This window comes from Pseudophryne corroboree, chromosome 2 (genome assembly GCF_028390025.1).
Source record: "Pseudophryne corroboree isolate aPseCor3 chromosome 2, aPseCor3.hap2, whole genome shotgun sequence".
In the NCBI taxonomy this organism is placed as follows: domain Eukaryota; kingdom Metazoa; phylum Chordata; class Amphibia; order Anura; family Myobatrachidae; genus Pseudophryne; species Pseudophryne corroboree.
The window spans coordinates 109,842,383-109,857,986 of record NC_086445.1 but is presented as its reverse complement, the minus strand read 5'-3'; the positions used below and the strand labels follow the sequence as shown (position 1 = coordinate 109,857,986).

The 15,604-nt window shown below is 51.2% G+C and overlaps 1 protein-coding gene across 2 annotated transcripts in view; it reads left to right on the top strand.

Annotated features, from left to right (window-relative positions):
* The window catches only part of DDX10 (DEAD-box helicase 10), a 518,528-nt gene that overhangs the window by 50,588 nt on the left and 452,336 nt on the right, over window positions 1-15,604 (top strand). For both annotated transcript variants that reach the window (XM_063951594.1, XM_063951595.1), the window contains exon 6: window positions 5,476-5,665. In XM_063951594.1, the coding sequence (XP_063807664.1) occupies window positions 5,476-5,665 (190 nt within the window). The remainder of the gene's footprint in view (window positions 1-5,475; window positions 5,666-15,604) is intronic.

Here is a 15,604-nt window from a genome sequence, read left to right as displayed (position 1 = left end):
CCCCTGGGGCTATATATGAGGTAAATACCCCTGCCAGAATCCCCAAAAAAGCGGGAGAATAGGCCGCGAAAAAGGGGCGGAGCCTATCTCCTCAGCACACTGGCGCCATTTTTCCCTCACAGCTCGGCTGGAAGGAAGCTCCCTTGCTCTTCCCTGCATTTCTACAGTACAGTAAGAGGGAAAAGAGAGGGGGGGCACTAAATTGGCACTGTATACAGTATAAGCAGCTATTAGGGACATAACTCAGTTAGTCCCTGTATATATATAGCGCTCTGGTGTGTGCTGGCATACTCTTACGCTGTCCCCCAAAAGGGCTTTTGTGGGTCCTGTCCTCTATTTGAGCATTCCCTGTGTGTGTGGAGTGTGTCGGTACGGCTGTGTCGACATGTTTGAGGAGGATAATGATGTGGAGGGGGAGCAGATGCCTTTAGCAGAGATGTCACCCCCTGCGGGGCAGACACCTGAGTGGATGGTATTATGGCAAGAAATGAGTGCACGTATAGACTCCTTACATAAAAAATTTGACGACATGCCGACTGTGGGACAGCCGAGTCTTCAGCTCGTGCCTGTCCAAGGGTCTCAAAAGTCATCAGGGGCTCTAAAACGCCCGTTATCTCAGGTGGCACAAGTAGATGTCGACACGGATACTGACGCCAGTGTCGACGACGATGAGTCAAATTTAATGCCCGTTAAGGCCATTCGCTGCATGATTGAGGCAATGAAAGAGGTGTTAAATATTTCTGATTTACATCCAGGTACCACAAAAAAGGGTATTATGTTTGGGGAGAAAAAACTACCTGTAGTTTTTCCCCCGTCAGATGAATTAAATGAAGTGTGTGAAGAAGCGTGGGCTTCCCCTGATAAGAAATTGGTGATTCCTAAGAAATTACTAATGGCGTTCCCTTTCCCGCCAGAGGATAGGTTACGTTGGGAAACACCCCCGAGGGTGGATAAAGCGCTCACACGTTTGTCAAAAAAGGTGGCACTACCGTCCCAGGATACGGCCGCCCTTAAGGAACCTGCTGATAGAAGGCAGGAGGCGATCCTGAAGTCTGTATATACACACTCAGGCATTATACTCAGACCAGCGATTGCGTCCGCTTGGATGTGCAGTGCTGCCGCTGCATGGTCAGATAACCTGTCAGAAAATATTGACACACTAGACAGAGACACGATCCTGTTAACAATTGACCATATCAAAGATTCAGTCTTATACATGAGAGATGCACAGAGGGAAATCTGCCGGCTGGCATCTAAAGTAAGTGCACTATCTATCTCTGCTAGGAGATGCTTATGGACTCGCCAGTGGACTGGAGATGCAGATTCCAAAAGGCACATGGAAGTTTTGCCTTATAAAGGGGAGGAATTATTTGGGGATGGTCTCTCCGACCTAGTTTCCACAGCAACGTCTGGGAAGTCAGCATTTTTACCCCATGTCCCCTCACAGCCTAAGAAGGCGCCATTTTATCAGGTTCAGTCCTTTCGATCCCAGAAAAACAAGCGGGGAAAAGGAGGGTCTTTTCTGTCAAGAGGCAGAGGCAGGGGAAAAAGGCTGCAGCAAACAGCAGGTTCCCAGGAACAAAAGTCCTCCCCCGCTTCCTCTTCCAAGTCCGCCGCATGACGGTGGGGCTTCACAGGCGGAGCCAGGTACGGTGGGGGCCCGCCTCAGGAATTTCAGCGATCAGTGGGTTCGCTCACAGGTGGATCCCTGGATCCTTCAAATAGTATCTCAGGGATACAGGCTGGAATTCGAGGCGATTCCACCCCGCCGTTTCCTAAAATCCGCCTTGCCGATTGCTCCCTCAGACAGGGAGGCAGTGCTAGCGGCAATTCACAAGCTGTATTCCCAGCAGGTGATAATCAAGGTACCCCTACTTCAACAAGGCCGGGGTTACTATTTCACACTATTTGTGGTACCGAAACCGGACGGTTCGGTGAGACCCATTTTAAATTTGAAGTCCTTGAACACATACATAAAAAAATTCAAGTTCAAGATGGAATCGTTCAGGGCGGTTATTGCAAGCCTGGACGAGGGGGATTACATGGTATCCCTGGACATCAAGGATGCTTACCTGCATGTCCCCATTTACAATTCTCACCAGGAGTACCTCAGATTTGTGGTACAGGATTGCCATTACCAATTCCAGACGCTGCCGTTTGGACTCTCCACGGCACCGAGGGTATTTACCAAGGTTATGGCGGAAATGATGATACTCCTTCGAAAAAAGGGAGTTTTAATTATCCCATACTTGGACGATCTCCTAATAAAGGCACGATCCAAGGAACAGTTGTTAGTGGGAGTAGCACTATCTCAGGAAGTGCTGAGCCAGCACGGTTGGATTCTGAATATCCCAAAGTCACAGCTGGTCCCCACGACACGTCTAATGTTCCTGGGAATGATTCTGGACACGGCCCAGAAAAAAGTGTTTCTCCCGGAGGAGAAAGCCAGGGAGTTGCCTTCTCTAGTCAGAGACCTCCTAAAACCAAAACAGGTATCGGTGCATCACTGCACGCGGGTCCTGGGAAAGATGGTAGCTTCTTACGAAGCAATTCCATTCGGCAGGTTCCATGCCAGAATCTTTCAGTGGGACCTGTTGGACAAGTGGTCCGGATCGCATCTTCAGATGCATCGTTTAATAACCCTGTCTCCACGAACCAGGGTGTCTCTTCTGTGGTGGCTGCACAGTGCTCATCTTCTGGAGGGCCGCAGATTCGGCATACAGGACTGGGTCCTGGTGACCACGGATGCCAGCCTACGAGGCTGGGGGGCAGTCACAAAGGGAAGAAATTTCCAAGGACTATGGTCAAGTCAGGAGACTGCCCTTCACATAAATATTCTGGAACTAAGGGCCATTTACAATGCCCTAAGTCAAGCAAAATCCCTGCTCCTACACCAGCCGGTGCTGATCCAGTCAGACAACATCACGGCAGTCGCCCATGTGAATCGACAGGGCGGCACAAGAAGCAGGACGGCGATGGCAGAAGCCACAAAAATTCTCCGATGGGCGGAGAATCATGTACTAGCACTGTCAGCAGTGTTCATCCCGGGAGTGGACAACTGGGAAGCAGACTTTCCCGGGTGGAGGTCGTGCCTGCTGAGAGAGTGGGGACTTCATCCAGAAGTCTTCCAAATGATTGTAAATCAATGGGGTCGTCCACAGGTGGACATGATGGCGTCCCGCATAAACAAAAAACTAGAGAAGTATTGCGCCAGGTCAAGAGACCCTCAGGCGATAGCGGTGGACGCCCTAGTGACACCGTGGGTGTACCGGTCAGTGTATGTGTTCCCTCCTCTACCTCTCATACCAAAGGTACTGAGAATAATAAGAAAGCGAGGAGTAAACACAATTCTCGTGGTTCCGGATTGGCCAAGAAGAGAGTGGTACCCGGAACTTCAAGAGATGATCTCAGAGGACCCTTGGTCCCTGCCGCTCAGACAGGACCTGCTACAGCAGGGCCCCTGTCTGTTCCAAGACTTACCGCGGCTGCGTTTGACGGCATGGCGGTTGAACGCCGGATCCTGAAGGAAAAGGGCATTCCGGAGGAAGTCATTCCTACGCTTATTAAAGCCAGGAAAGATGTTACGGCAAAACATTATCACCGCATATGGCGGAAATATGTTGCATGGTGCGAGGCCAAAAAGGCCCCAACAGAGGAATTTCAACTGGGTCGATTTCTGCATTTCCTGCAAGCAGGAGTGAATATGGGCCTAAAACTAGGCTCCATTAAAGTACAGATCTCGGCTCTGTCGATTTTCTTTCAAAAGGAACTAGCTTCAGTACCTGAAGTTCAGACATTTGTGAAAGGAGTGCTGCATATTCAGCCCCCATTTGTGCCTCCTGTGGCACCTTGGGATCTCAACGTGATGTTGAATTTCTTGAAATCACATTGGTTTGAGCCACTAAAAACCGTGGATCTGAAATATCTCACGTGGAAAGTGGTCATGTTATTGGCCCTGGCATCAGCCAGGCGAGTGTCAGAATTGGCGGCTTTATCATGTAAAAGCCCTTATCTGATTTTTCATATGGATAGGGCAGAATTGAGGACTCGTCCCCAGTTTCTCCCTAAGGTGGTGTCAGCGTTTCACCTGAACCAGCCTATTGTGGTGCCTGCGGCTACTAAGGATTTGGAGGACTCCAAGTTGCTAGACGTTGTCAGGGCCCTGAAAATATATGTTTCCAGGACGGCTGGAGTCAGAAAATCTGACTCGCTGTTTATCCTATATGCACCCAACAAGCTGGGTGCTCCTGCTTCTAAGCAGACGATTGCTCGTTGGATTTGTAGTACAATTCAGCTTGCACATACTGTGGCAGGCCTGCCACAGCCAAAATCTGTCAATGCCCATTCCACAAGGAAGGTGGGCTCATCTTGGGCGGCTGCCCGAGGGGTCTCGGCTTTACAACTTTGCCGAGCAGCTACTTGGTCAGGGGCAAACACGTTTGCAAAATTCTATAAATTTGATACCCTGGCTGAGGAGGACCTGGAGTTCTCTCATTCGGTGCTGCAGAGTCATCCGCACTCTCCCGCCCGTTTGGGAGCTTTGGTATAATCCCCATGGTCCTTACGGAGTTCCCAGCATCCACTAGGACGTTAGAGAAAATAAGAATTTACTCACCGGTAATTCTGTTTCTCGTAGTCCGTAGTGGATGCTGGGCGCCCATCCCAAGTGCGGTCTATCTGCAATACTTGTACATAGTTATTGTTAACTAAATCGGGTTATTGTTGAGCCATCTGTTGAGAGGCTCTATCGTTTCATACTGTTAACTGTGTTTCATATCACGAGTTGTTCGGTGTGATTGGTGTGGCTGGTATGAGTCTTACCCGGGATTCAAAATCCTTCCTTATTGTGTACGTTCGTCCGGGCACAGTACCTAACTGAGGCTTGGAGGAGGGTCATAGTGGGAGGAGCTAGTGCACACCAGGTAGTCTAAGATCTTTCTAGAGTGCCCAGCCTCCTTCGGAGCCCGCTATTCCCCATGGTCCTTACGGAGTTCCCAGCATCCACTACGGACTACGAGAAACAGAATTACCGGTGAGCAAATTCTTATTTTTATTTCTCCTCTGGGGAACAATAGGATTTATGTGGGGAGAATAAGGATTTATGGGGGGAACAATGTGAATAATTCATGTAGGGAGCAATAGGATTTATGTAGGGAGCGATAGGATTTATGTGGGGAGGAATGTGATTGTTTTTTCTGTGTAGGACAATGTATGTGTGGATTTTTCTTTTTACTATGAGGGCCAATGTGTGTTTTTTTTGCTTTTTTCTGTGGGGAACTGATGGTGTATCTTGGCAATTTGAAAATATTGTTCGGTGTGCCGCGAGTAAAAAAAGGTTGAAAATCGCTGCACTAGGGTAACGGTACATGAGTCTCTTTAGCAGCGTCACAAATATACCCCATCATATTGGATAATGGTGACCGTATAATGAAAAATGTCTACTGTCCCTTTAAGTTTTTCATGTTCTTGTTACAGTACTGGATGAGGCTGACCGCATATTAGACATGGGCTTTGCAGACACCATGAATGCCATTGTGGAGAACTTGCCTAAGAAGCGACAGACCCTTCTCTTCTCTGCGACCCAAACAAAGTCCGTGAAAGATCTTGCACGCCTGAGCTTGAAAGACCCAGAATATGTGTCTGTTCACGAGAAGGCGAAATTCAGGTACCTTTCATTATGCAGTCATGTTCCTCCTATTTATTTTTTCCTCCATTCATTTTACACATCTACATGAATTAGACATCGCCTGGGCAGGTGTACGCATTATTTGTGTGACTGAGTGGTAACTTCCCATGTACTTAGTGTTCATTCTCGCACCCTGCACCTGTCACAACCCATGCAGTTCCTCTTTCCTGCCTAGGGTGTCGCTCTCTGCTCTGGTGCTTCTAGCACACTCTGGTCTATGTCTCAGTGCTAAATGGATATGAAATATCACTTCTACTTCAGTAAACAGGGCAGTCCACCCCAACATCTAAATGATCTATAATTTAAAATGAGTCTTCAGGAGCAGGCACAATTGCAAACTAATGTAGATCAAGTTCATGTCTTGCTCAGGTTCCCCCAATTGAAGAGTCTGTGATATTTCTTTTAAAAAAACAGTATTTGTTAAGGATTCATAGATCATAAATTCAATCACATCTGTGTTTAAAAGGTGACAGTCTGATACAGAATTTCCCATGCACATCACGGAACCGAGCTGTCCCCGCTGTAGAGTGCACATAATTTGTGCTGATACCTCCCCGCCCCCCCCCCCCCCCCCCATACCGTTGTTTTATACATTTACCTAAATAATTCCTTGCAGAGTGGTGGCATTTAGCAAACAGAGTGACTTTCTTTGCACTCCAGAATGAATTTCCTTTTGAAAGAGCATAGTACTGTTGTTAAAAGTTTTCCGAGCTTTGTAATAGATGAATCGAAACATCCCATACATTGTAATCATGTGGAATCTGCTAGTCCAAAATGACCAACCCCTTGTGGTGTTAACCATGTATAAAGTAATAGGTAATGTGTTATAACCTGCAGTTGCCATTTTGGAAATGGGCTAAAGCCAGTGTCATTTTAAAAAGTTGATTTAAAAAAACAAAAACATTAGTTGGAGCTGTGGAGAGAGGAGAACTGAGGGGACACCATTGCACCGTAAAAAGCAGAAGAAAAAATAGAAAAGTTGCTGGGATTTGTAGTGCCATATATAAAGCCAAGCTGGGGGTCCTGTCCAGTTGTTTTCTGTGCCTACCTTTTTGGAGGCCAAGGGGGATAATTAATAAAACATAATTATCTCATAAAAGATGGAAAATGTGATATTTATGTTTTCTGGAGATGGAGATAAATATTTCCTTTCCAGTGGCAGTTGCAGAGCAGTCTAATATTCAAACAGGGGAGCCACACCAACTGCCAGTGAGTCGTGAACAGCAATGTCTGGCAGTGTTTGTGGTGACAGTTGGTGTGGCTCCCCTATTTGAATTGTGGATTGCGCTGCAACTACCACTGGAGAGGAGATATTTATCTCCACCTTCAGAGAACATAAATATCACATTTTCCAGCTTTTATGAGAGAATTTTTTATTAAATATCCCCCTAAGTCACCTCAGCTCTGACACACATCTCCGATTTTTACACACAGCTTACATGTGATAATTATCCCTCCGGAGTCCCGCTTCGGCGGCAGCAGCAACTCTGCACAAATTACTGGGAATATGGCTCTGTGGACGTTTTTTTCTGTGTTTCGCGCATGTGCAGTAAAAAAAAATCTGGAAAATAGGTGCCGCACCATTTTCCCCAGAGATCTGCACATGCGCACTAGACTATGGCACAGAGTCATTGCGCTGCCGGCTAGAAAGGAGGGGGACCAGATGGAGACTGCACATGGGCCCCCTCCTCTCGTAATATGTCTCTGCTATAACAGTGACCGATTCTAGTAATTTTGGGTTACTAGAAATAAATCTAAATTGCATTTGCATAAGTTTTGTCTCCCACTTTGTGTCTGGTTGGGGAACCCTTGTCTCTCTGCTGGGCATGGACTGAGGTAAGAATTGTCGTCGGCTTACACCTGTACCACACCAGCTGTATCCCCACCAAGGGATAATACAAGTGGGCAATATAAACCAAAGAAATGGAATTATGAAATAGAATTTGTATTGCATGCATATACTACATGGGAGTAAAAAAATAGTGGAAAAAACAACATTAAACATAATTTGTGGATTAATAAATGTATTGTGCAAGTTGAGTCTTGTTGGTAGTTTGGATATTTTCAACTATGAGATGAAATATAAATGTCCAAGGGGCCCATTTATCAGACAATATTTGTGGCTATGTCCCCAGAACTAGCCACAAATATTACATACTAGGTAATTCATTGCGCCCTATGGGTGCTCTTCACACCGTCGTAAGGGGCTACGCCCCCTTAACCCTTGCACACCCTTGTGGCGTGCAATATTTTTATTATATGGAGTATCACCTCCGATCATAATTGTGTGAGTGGCTAAATATTGCACGGACAAAGGGCGCGCAATGGCTAAGGGGTCAAAGCCCCTTCCAACGGCGTGAACAGCGCACGCAGGGCCTGATGAATCACCTAGTAGGTGCTTTGGTTGGGGAAGTGGCGGGTGCGGGACGACGCGGATGGGATCCGGGGGTACCGTGGGAGGGGGCGGTTGCGGTGGTGCCACAGGTGGGGGAGGGGCAGTTGCGGGGGTGCCCCGGGTGGGGGAGGGGTGGATGCGGTGGTGCAGCTGGAGGGGCGGGTACGGGGTTGCTGCGGGTGTGGTCCGGAGCTACCGTGGTTGCTGGAGGGTGTGTGTGGGGGTGCCACGGATGGGGCCCGGAGGTACTGCGAGTGGGGGAGGGGCTGGTAATGCTTCTCCTGCTTCTCCTCCTGTCAGCAGCTAAGCTGCTGTCCTCCCTTTGGCAGTGGCTTTCCCGGAGACTCGCACAGCAGCCAGTCACTATTGTTAGCGCTGGTGTCCCAACGCGCCGCATTACAGGGAAGAAGATGCACTCAATAAACTACAGCTCCCAGCAGCCCTAAGGGCCGGAATGCTTCGGCGCTAAGGGCTGCTGGGAGCTGTAGTTTATTTAGTGCGTCTACTTCCCTGTAATGCGGCGCGTTGGGACACTGGTGCTAACAATAGTGACTGGCTGAATCAATGTAAAAGGTGAGAGTGCTGTTCAGTGTCAGTGACACTGCACACAGGCCCGGTGCTAGCCGCTCAGCAAAGAGATGCAGTGCACCAGCAAGGAGAGGCGTTCTCCCTGCTCTGCATCCCTGTGCTGAGCAGCTGCTGCTGCCGTCTGCTATCACACATGCAGCGGCGCCGGCAACACAAAACCTCCTCTCCGCCTCGGCGCCGGCAGCACAAAGCCTCCTCTCCCCCTCCCCTGTGTGACATTCAGTAGCCTGGCGGGAGCCAAAGGGGGCGGAGCTAGATGGGAATAAGGGGCGGAGCTAGATGACACCATGCTGCAGCAGGAGGATGAGCTGCTTCGGCCAGCCAGACGTAATTAGGTAAGTGTCTGGAAAGAGAGAGAGTGTGTGTGTGTGTGTGTATGTATACACAGTGTCTGTGTATACTGTATGTGTGACTGTGTGTAATGTATGTACAGTATGTGTGTGTGTTTGTATATATGTGTCTGTGGCATAATGTGTGTAAGCGTCACTGGTACAGGGGGCGTTACGTGTGTAAGCGTCACTGGTACAGGGGGCGTTACGTGTGTAAGCGGCACTGGTACAGGGGGCGTTACGTATGTAAGCGGCACTGGTACAGGGGGGCGTTACGTGTGTACGCGGTACTGCTACAGGGGGGAGTTACGTGTGTAAGCGGCACTGGTACAGGAGGGCGTTACGTGTGTAAGCGGCACTGGTACAGGAGGGCGTTACGTGTGTAAGCGGCACTGGTACAGGAGGGCGTTACGTGTGTAAGCGGCACTGGTACAGGGGGCGTTACGTGTGTAAGCGGCACTGGTACAGGGGGCGTTACGTCTCTAAGCGGCACTGGTACAGAGGGCGTTACGTGTGTAAGCGGCACTGGCACAGGGGGCGTTACGTGTGTAAGCGGCACTGGTACAGGGGGGCGTTACGTGTGTAAGCGGCACTGGTACAGGGGGGCGTTACGTGTGTAAGCGGCACTGGTACAGAGGGCGTTACGTGTGTAAGCGGCACTGGTACAGAGGGCGTTACGTGTGTAAGCGGCACTGGTACAGGGGGCGTTACGTGTGTAAGCGGCACTGGTACAGAGGGCGTTACGTGTGTAAGCGGCACTGGTACAGGGGGGCGTTACGTGTGTAAGCGGCACTGGTACAGGGGGGCGTTACGTGTGTAAGCGGCACTGGTACAGAGGGCGTTACGTGTGTAAGCGGCACTGGTACAGGGGGGCGTTACGTGTGTAAGCGGCACTGGTACAGGGGGGCGTTACGTGTGTAAGCGGCACTGGTACAGGGGGGCGTTACGTGTGTAAGCGGCACTGGTACAGGGGGCGTTACGTGTGTAAGCGGCACTGGTACAGGGGGCGTTACGTGTGTAAGCGGCACTGGTACAGGGGGCGTTACGTGTGTAAGCGGCACTGGTACAGGGGGCGTTACGTGTGTAAGCGGCACTGGTACAGGGGGCGTTACGTGTGTAAGCGGCACTGGTACAGGGGGCGTTACGTGTGTAAGCGGCACTGGTACAGGGGGCGTTACGTGTGTAAGCGGCACTGGTACAGGGGGCGTTACGTGTGTAAGCGGCACTGGTACAGGGGGCGTTACGTGTGTAAGCGGCACTGGTACAGGGGGCGTTACGTGTGTAAGCGGCACTGGTACAGAAGGCGTTGCGTGTCTAAGCGGCACTGGTACAGGGGGGCGTTACGTGTGTACGCGGCACTGCTACAGGGGGGAGTTACGTGTGTAAGCGTCACTGGTACAGGGGGGCGTTACGTGTGTAAGCGGCACTGGTACAGGGGGGCGTTACGTGTGTAAGCGGCACTGGTACAGGGGGGCGTTACGTGTGTAAGCGGCACTGGTACAGGGGGGCGTTACGTGTGTAAGCGGCACTGGTACAGGGGGGCGTTACGTGTGTAAGCGGCACTGGTACAGGGGGGCGTTACGTGTGTAAGCGGCACTGCTACAGAGGGCGTTACGTGTTTAAGCGGCACTGGTACAGGGGGGCGTTACGTGTGTAAGCGGCACTGGTACAGGGGGGCGTTACGTGTGTAAGCGGCACTGGTACAGGGGGGCGTTACGTGTGTAAGCGGCACTGGTACAGGGGGGCGTTACGTGTGTAAGCGGCACTGGTACAGGGGGGCGTTACGTGTGTAAGCGGAACTGCCACAGAGGGCGTTACGTGTCTAAGCGGCACTGGTACACAGGGCGTTACGTGTGTAAGCGTCACTGGTACAGAGGGCGTTACGTGTGTAAGCGGCACTGGTACAGGGGGGGCGTTACGTGTGTAAGCGGCACTGGTACAGGGGGGGCGTTACGTGTGTAAGCGGCACTGGTACAGGGGGGCGTTACGTGTGTAAGCGGAACTGGTACAGGGGGGCGTTACGTGTGTAAGCGGCACTGGTACATGGGGGCGTTACGTGTGTAAGCGGCACTGGTACAGGGGGCGTTACGTGTGTAAGCGGCACTGGTACAGGGGGCGTTACGTGTGTAAGCGGCACTGGTACAGGGGGCGTTACGTGTGTAAGCGGCACTGGTACAGGGGGCGTTACGTGTGTAAGCGGCACTGGTACAGGGGGCGTTACGTGTGTAAGCGGCACTGGTACAGAAGGCGTTGCGTGTCTAAGCGGCACTGGTACAGGGGGGCGTTACGTGTGTACGCGGCACTGCTACAGGGGGGAGTTACGTGTGTAAGCGTCACTGGTACAGGGGGGCGTTACGTGTGTAAGCGGCACTGGTACAGGGGGGCGTTACGTGTGTAAGCGGCACTGGTACAGGGGGGCGTTACGTGTGTAAGCGGCACTGGTACAGGGGGGCGTTACGTGTGTAAGCGGCACTGGTACAGGGGGGCGTTACGTGTGTAAGCGGCACTGGTACAGGGGGGCGTTACGTGTGTAAGCGGCACTGCTACAGAGGGCGTTACGTGTTTAAGCGGCACTGGTACAGGGGGGCGTTACGTGTGTAAGCGGCACTGGTACAGGGGGGCGTTACGTGTGTAAGCGGCACTGGTACAGGGGGGCGTTACGTGTGTAAGCGGCACTGGTACAGGGGGGCGTTACGTGTGTAAGCGGCACTGGTACAGGGGGGCGTTACGTGTGTAAGCGGAACTGCCACAGAGGGCGTTACGTGTCTAAGCGGCACTGGTACACAGGGCGTTACGTGTGTAAGCGTCACTGGTACAGAGGGCGTTACGTGTGTAAGCGGCACTGGTACAGGGGGGGCGTTACGTGTGTAAGCGGCACTGGTACAGGGGGGGCGTTACGTGTGTAAGCGGCACTGGTACAGGGGGGCGTTACGTGTGTAAGCGGAACTGGTACAGGGGGGCGTTACGTGTGTAAGCGGCACTGGTACATGGGGGCGTTACGTGTGTAAGCGGCACTGGTACAGGGGGCGTTACGTGTGTAAGCGGCACTGGTACAGGGGGCGTTACGTGTGTAAGCGGCACTGGTACAGGGGGGCGTTACGTGTGTAAGCGGCACTGCCACAGAGGGCGTTACGTGTCTAAGCGGCACAGGTACAGGGGGGGCGTTACATGTGTAAGTGTCTCTGGTAGAGGGGGCGTTACATGTGTAAGTGTCTCTACTACAGGGGTCATTATGTGCGCTGTGCGTTTGTAAAGTATGCAAGGGTGGAAATTTATAGTTTGCAGGGGTGCGCCGAACACCCTAGCACCGGCCCTGACTGCACACCCACTGCACTGCACAGCACTGTCACTTTTTACATTGATTCAGCGTCCAGACATTACCCTCCGTGATATCACCCACTCTATCCGTTACATTAGCCTTCTCGGGGCTTCCAGGCCGGCAGCCCAGGTGCTGTGTTGCGGAGTCAGGGCCTCTGGGCATCTGGGCGTGGCTGTGGCAGGGAGGCACTTCTGTGACCTCACACGCAGAGAAGGCTCCGGGGCTGAGAGAGTATGTGGCACAGGGGGGGGGGGCTGTATGAAAGCCTTCGGCTGTGCCGCTTTCATACACATCTATGCCAGTGGCCGCAGCAGCTTTTGTTCCACCTGCACTGCGGGTAGGGAGTGGGGATTGTTGATGCCGGAGGGTATGTTGCTGCAGATGCAGTGGGCCTATTTTGGGATGTGGGGCTGGAGCTGCAGCTCCATCAGTCCCATTACTAATCCTGCTCTGTGAAAACACAGCAGCCAAAGGGCAGAGCCCCCCATTGGCTGTAACCTGTGTGGGAGGGCGTTTCTCGCTTAGTCAGCTGTGGGCTGGGTGTGATAGACCTGCTGCTAACCCAATGAGAACTCCTAGCCACACCCAGCGTTAGCGGCCCAGGCACAGAGTGGCAGATCTGGGCTATTACATAGGAGATCCCTGCAATGTAAGAAGGAGGGTTCGCAGCAGGCATCTCGATACCTCCATTGTCGCCCACAACCACATCCCCTACAGGTTTCATGGGGGGATGCGATACTGCCAGATGTATCAATATCACCGCAGTACCATTTTTGAAAGGGGAAACTGCCACCATTGTGTATGCCGCCCACTGCCGAACTCTGCCGGTCCTTGCGTTATGCCCTCTGCCGCCATGCCCGCATCCTGCAGTGCCACACCAAGTCCCACAGCAACGTCGGCTGGTTCTAGGACCTCTGCGGATCCTGCACTGCCGTCATGGTATGCTGGGCTGCCGGGACAGGAGATTGGTTTCCAGCTCTTGTTTCAGCAGCTGACACAATTGGTCAGCTGATCAGTGGTTGGGCCTCCAGGTTTTTAAATACTGTATGCGGGAGAAACAGAATACCCGATAAGCAGCGGCTCACACCGGCTTTTCGGGGATTGGATAGCCCTGGGCAAATCCATTAGCCTTAAAGTATTGTGGCTAATTGGATATCTTCTTATGCCTTGGAAAGAGATATTGTGGTTGGAGGTAAAGTACCAGCCAACCAGTTCCTAAAGGTGGGTACACACTGATAGATATATCTGCAGATCAATTGATCTGCAGATATATCTATGGACGGATCGGGCAGTGTGCTGTGCATACACACTGCCTGATCTGTCGGGGACTGACGTCATGAACTGGGCGGGCGTGTACACACACCCGCTCAGTTCAGCTGTCAATCACCGCCAGCCGCCGCAGCATGTGTACAGGCGGTCGGCTGGTCGCCGGCACACACACAGCGATGCGCCAGTATATCGGTAGATATATTGGCCGTCGGCTGTGCTGCGGGGCCGACGCGATATGTTTTTGAACGCCGGAGTTCACAGACACATTGCCCGTACACACTGGCCGACAGACCCGCGATATATTGGCCGTTCAATAGAACGGCCGATATATCGTCCAGTGTGTACCCACCTTATCTGTCATTTTTCAAACACAGGTACCGCTTTATCAAGCCTTGGAGAGTGATACATTGCACTGTGATTATGTAGCAACCAATCAGCTCCTCACTGCCATGTTACAGGCCGTGTTTGGAAAATGACAGGAGGTGAATGGTTGGCACTTTATCACTGTGCTATTTATCACTCTCCAAGGCTTGATCATTCTGGGCCACAGTCTGTAACATAGCAGTTACAAACTGATTGACTGGTTCTTTGAAGTCTATTTAATACGCCTTGGATGGAGAGAGATAAAGTACCAGCCAATAAGCTAATAACTGCCATGTCACAGGCTGTGTTTGGAAAATAAGTTAGGAGGTGACAGGTCTATCTCCATCCAAGGCTTAGTAAAAAGGCCCCTTTATCTCTCCCCGCTTTATCTTTCTCCAAGGTTTGATACATCTCCCCCTTTATCTTTTATAGGACAGTAACCGTTGTAGTTGAATTACGTGAGAGTATGAGAGGATTTCTAAGGACTTGGGCCCAAATGTATTAAGCCTTAAAAAGTGATAAAGTGGAGACTGTTAAGAGTGATAAAGCACCAGCCAATCAGCTTCCTAACTGTCATGTTACAGGATGTTTGAAAAATGACAGGAGCTGATTGGCTGGTACATAATCACTCTCTATCCATCTCTCCTTTATTAAGGCTTAATACATTTGTGCCTTGGCTGTTTGCTGCAGCTTTTATTTGGTTGGGGAAAGTTTTGGACCAGCTGAGAAACACTTCATGAGCTATATTTAGCAGCCAATGATCTGCAGCTGGGGTGATTTATGGGGATTGCTTTATGTGGCAGATTCATTAATGCAGTAATATTTTAACTTAAGAAAGAAAGTGCAGCTGTCGGGTCGCTCCCTTTTGCTGGCGTTATCTTGTCTTACACAGCTCGAGATGGAGCACTCCGCGCAAGCACTTAATTGACAGGCTAATCTGGAGTGTTTTAATAAATTAAATACTGTGGTGATTAATTAAAATGAGCAATTATGCCCTCCATCCAGCAATTACCAGGCATTGAGCTGGAACCGGCGGGTATGTTACGGATGCCTGCTAGAAAATGAAATTGTGTGTGCTCAGCCTGGAGGAGATAACCATTCTCTGAGAACAGAGGTTGGCAGGTCTTGTGGCACTACAAATCCCAGCATGGACTGTAAGCCTGTGGCTGGTATGCAGCCGAATTGTAGTACACGGATTCCTGTATAAATAATGTAATTTCCACAAAAGATCCTAAATGTTGGCTTTACTGGGGGTCATTCCGAGTTGATCGTGGCTGTGCTAAATTTGGCACAGCTACGATCATGAACTCAGACATGGGGGGACGCCCAGCACAGGGCTAGTCCGCCCCGCATGTCAGTGCGGCCCCCTTCCCCGCATAAGTGCAAAGGCATCGTACAGCGGCGATGCCTTTGTACTTCAAGAGTAGCTCCCGGCCAGCGCACCTATAGCGTGCTGGCCGGGAGCTACTCTTCGCTCCCCAGCCCGCAGTGGCTGCGTGTGACGTCACGCAGCCGCTGCGGGCCACTCCCTGAACGGTCCGGCCACGCCTGCGTTGGCCAGACCGCGCCCACGAAACTGCGGCCAAACGCTGCCGTTTCGCCCCCTCCCGCCCATCGACTACCTCTGCTTGTCAATCAGGCAGAGGCGATCGTAC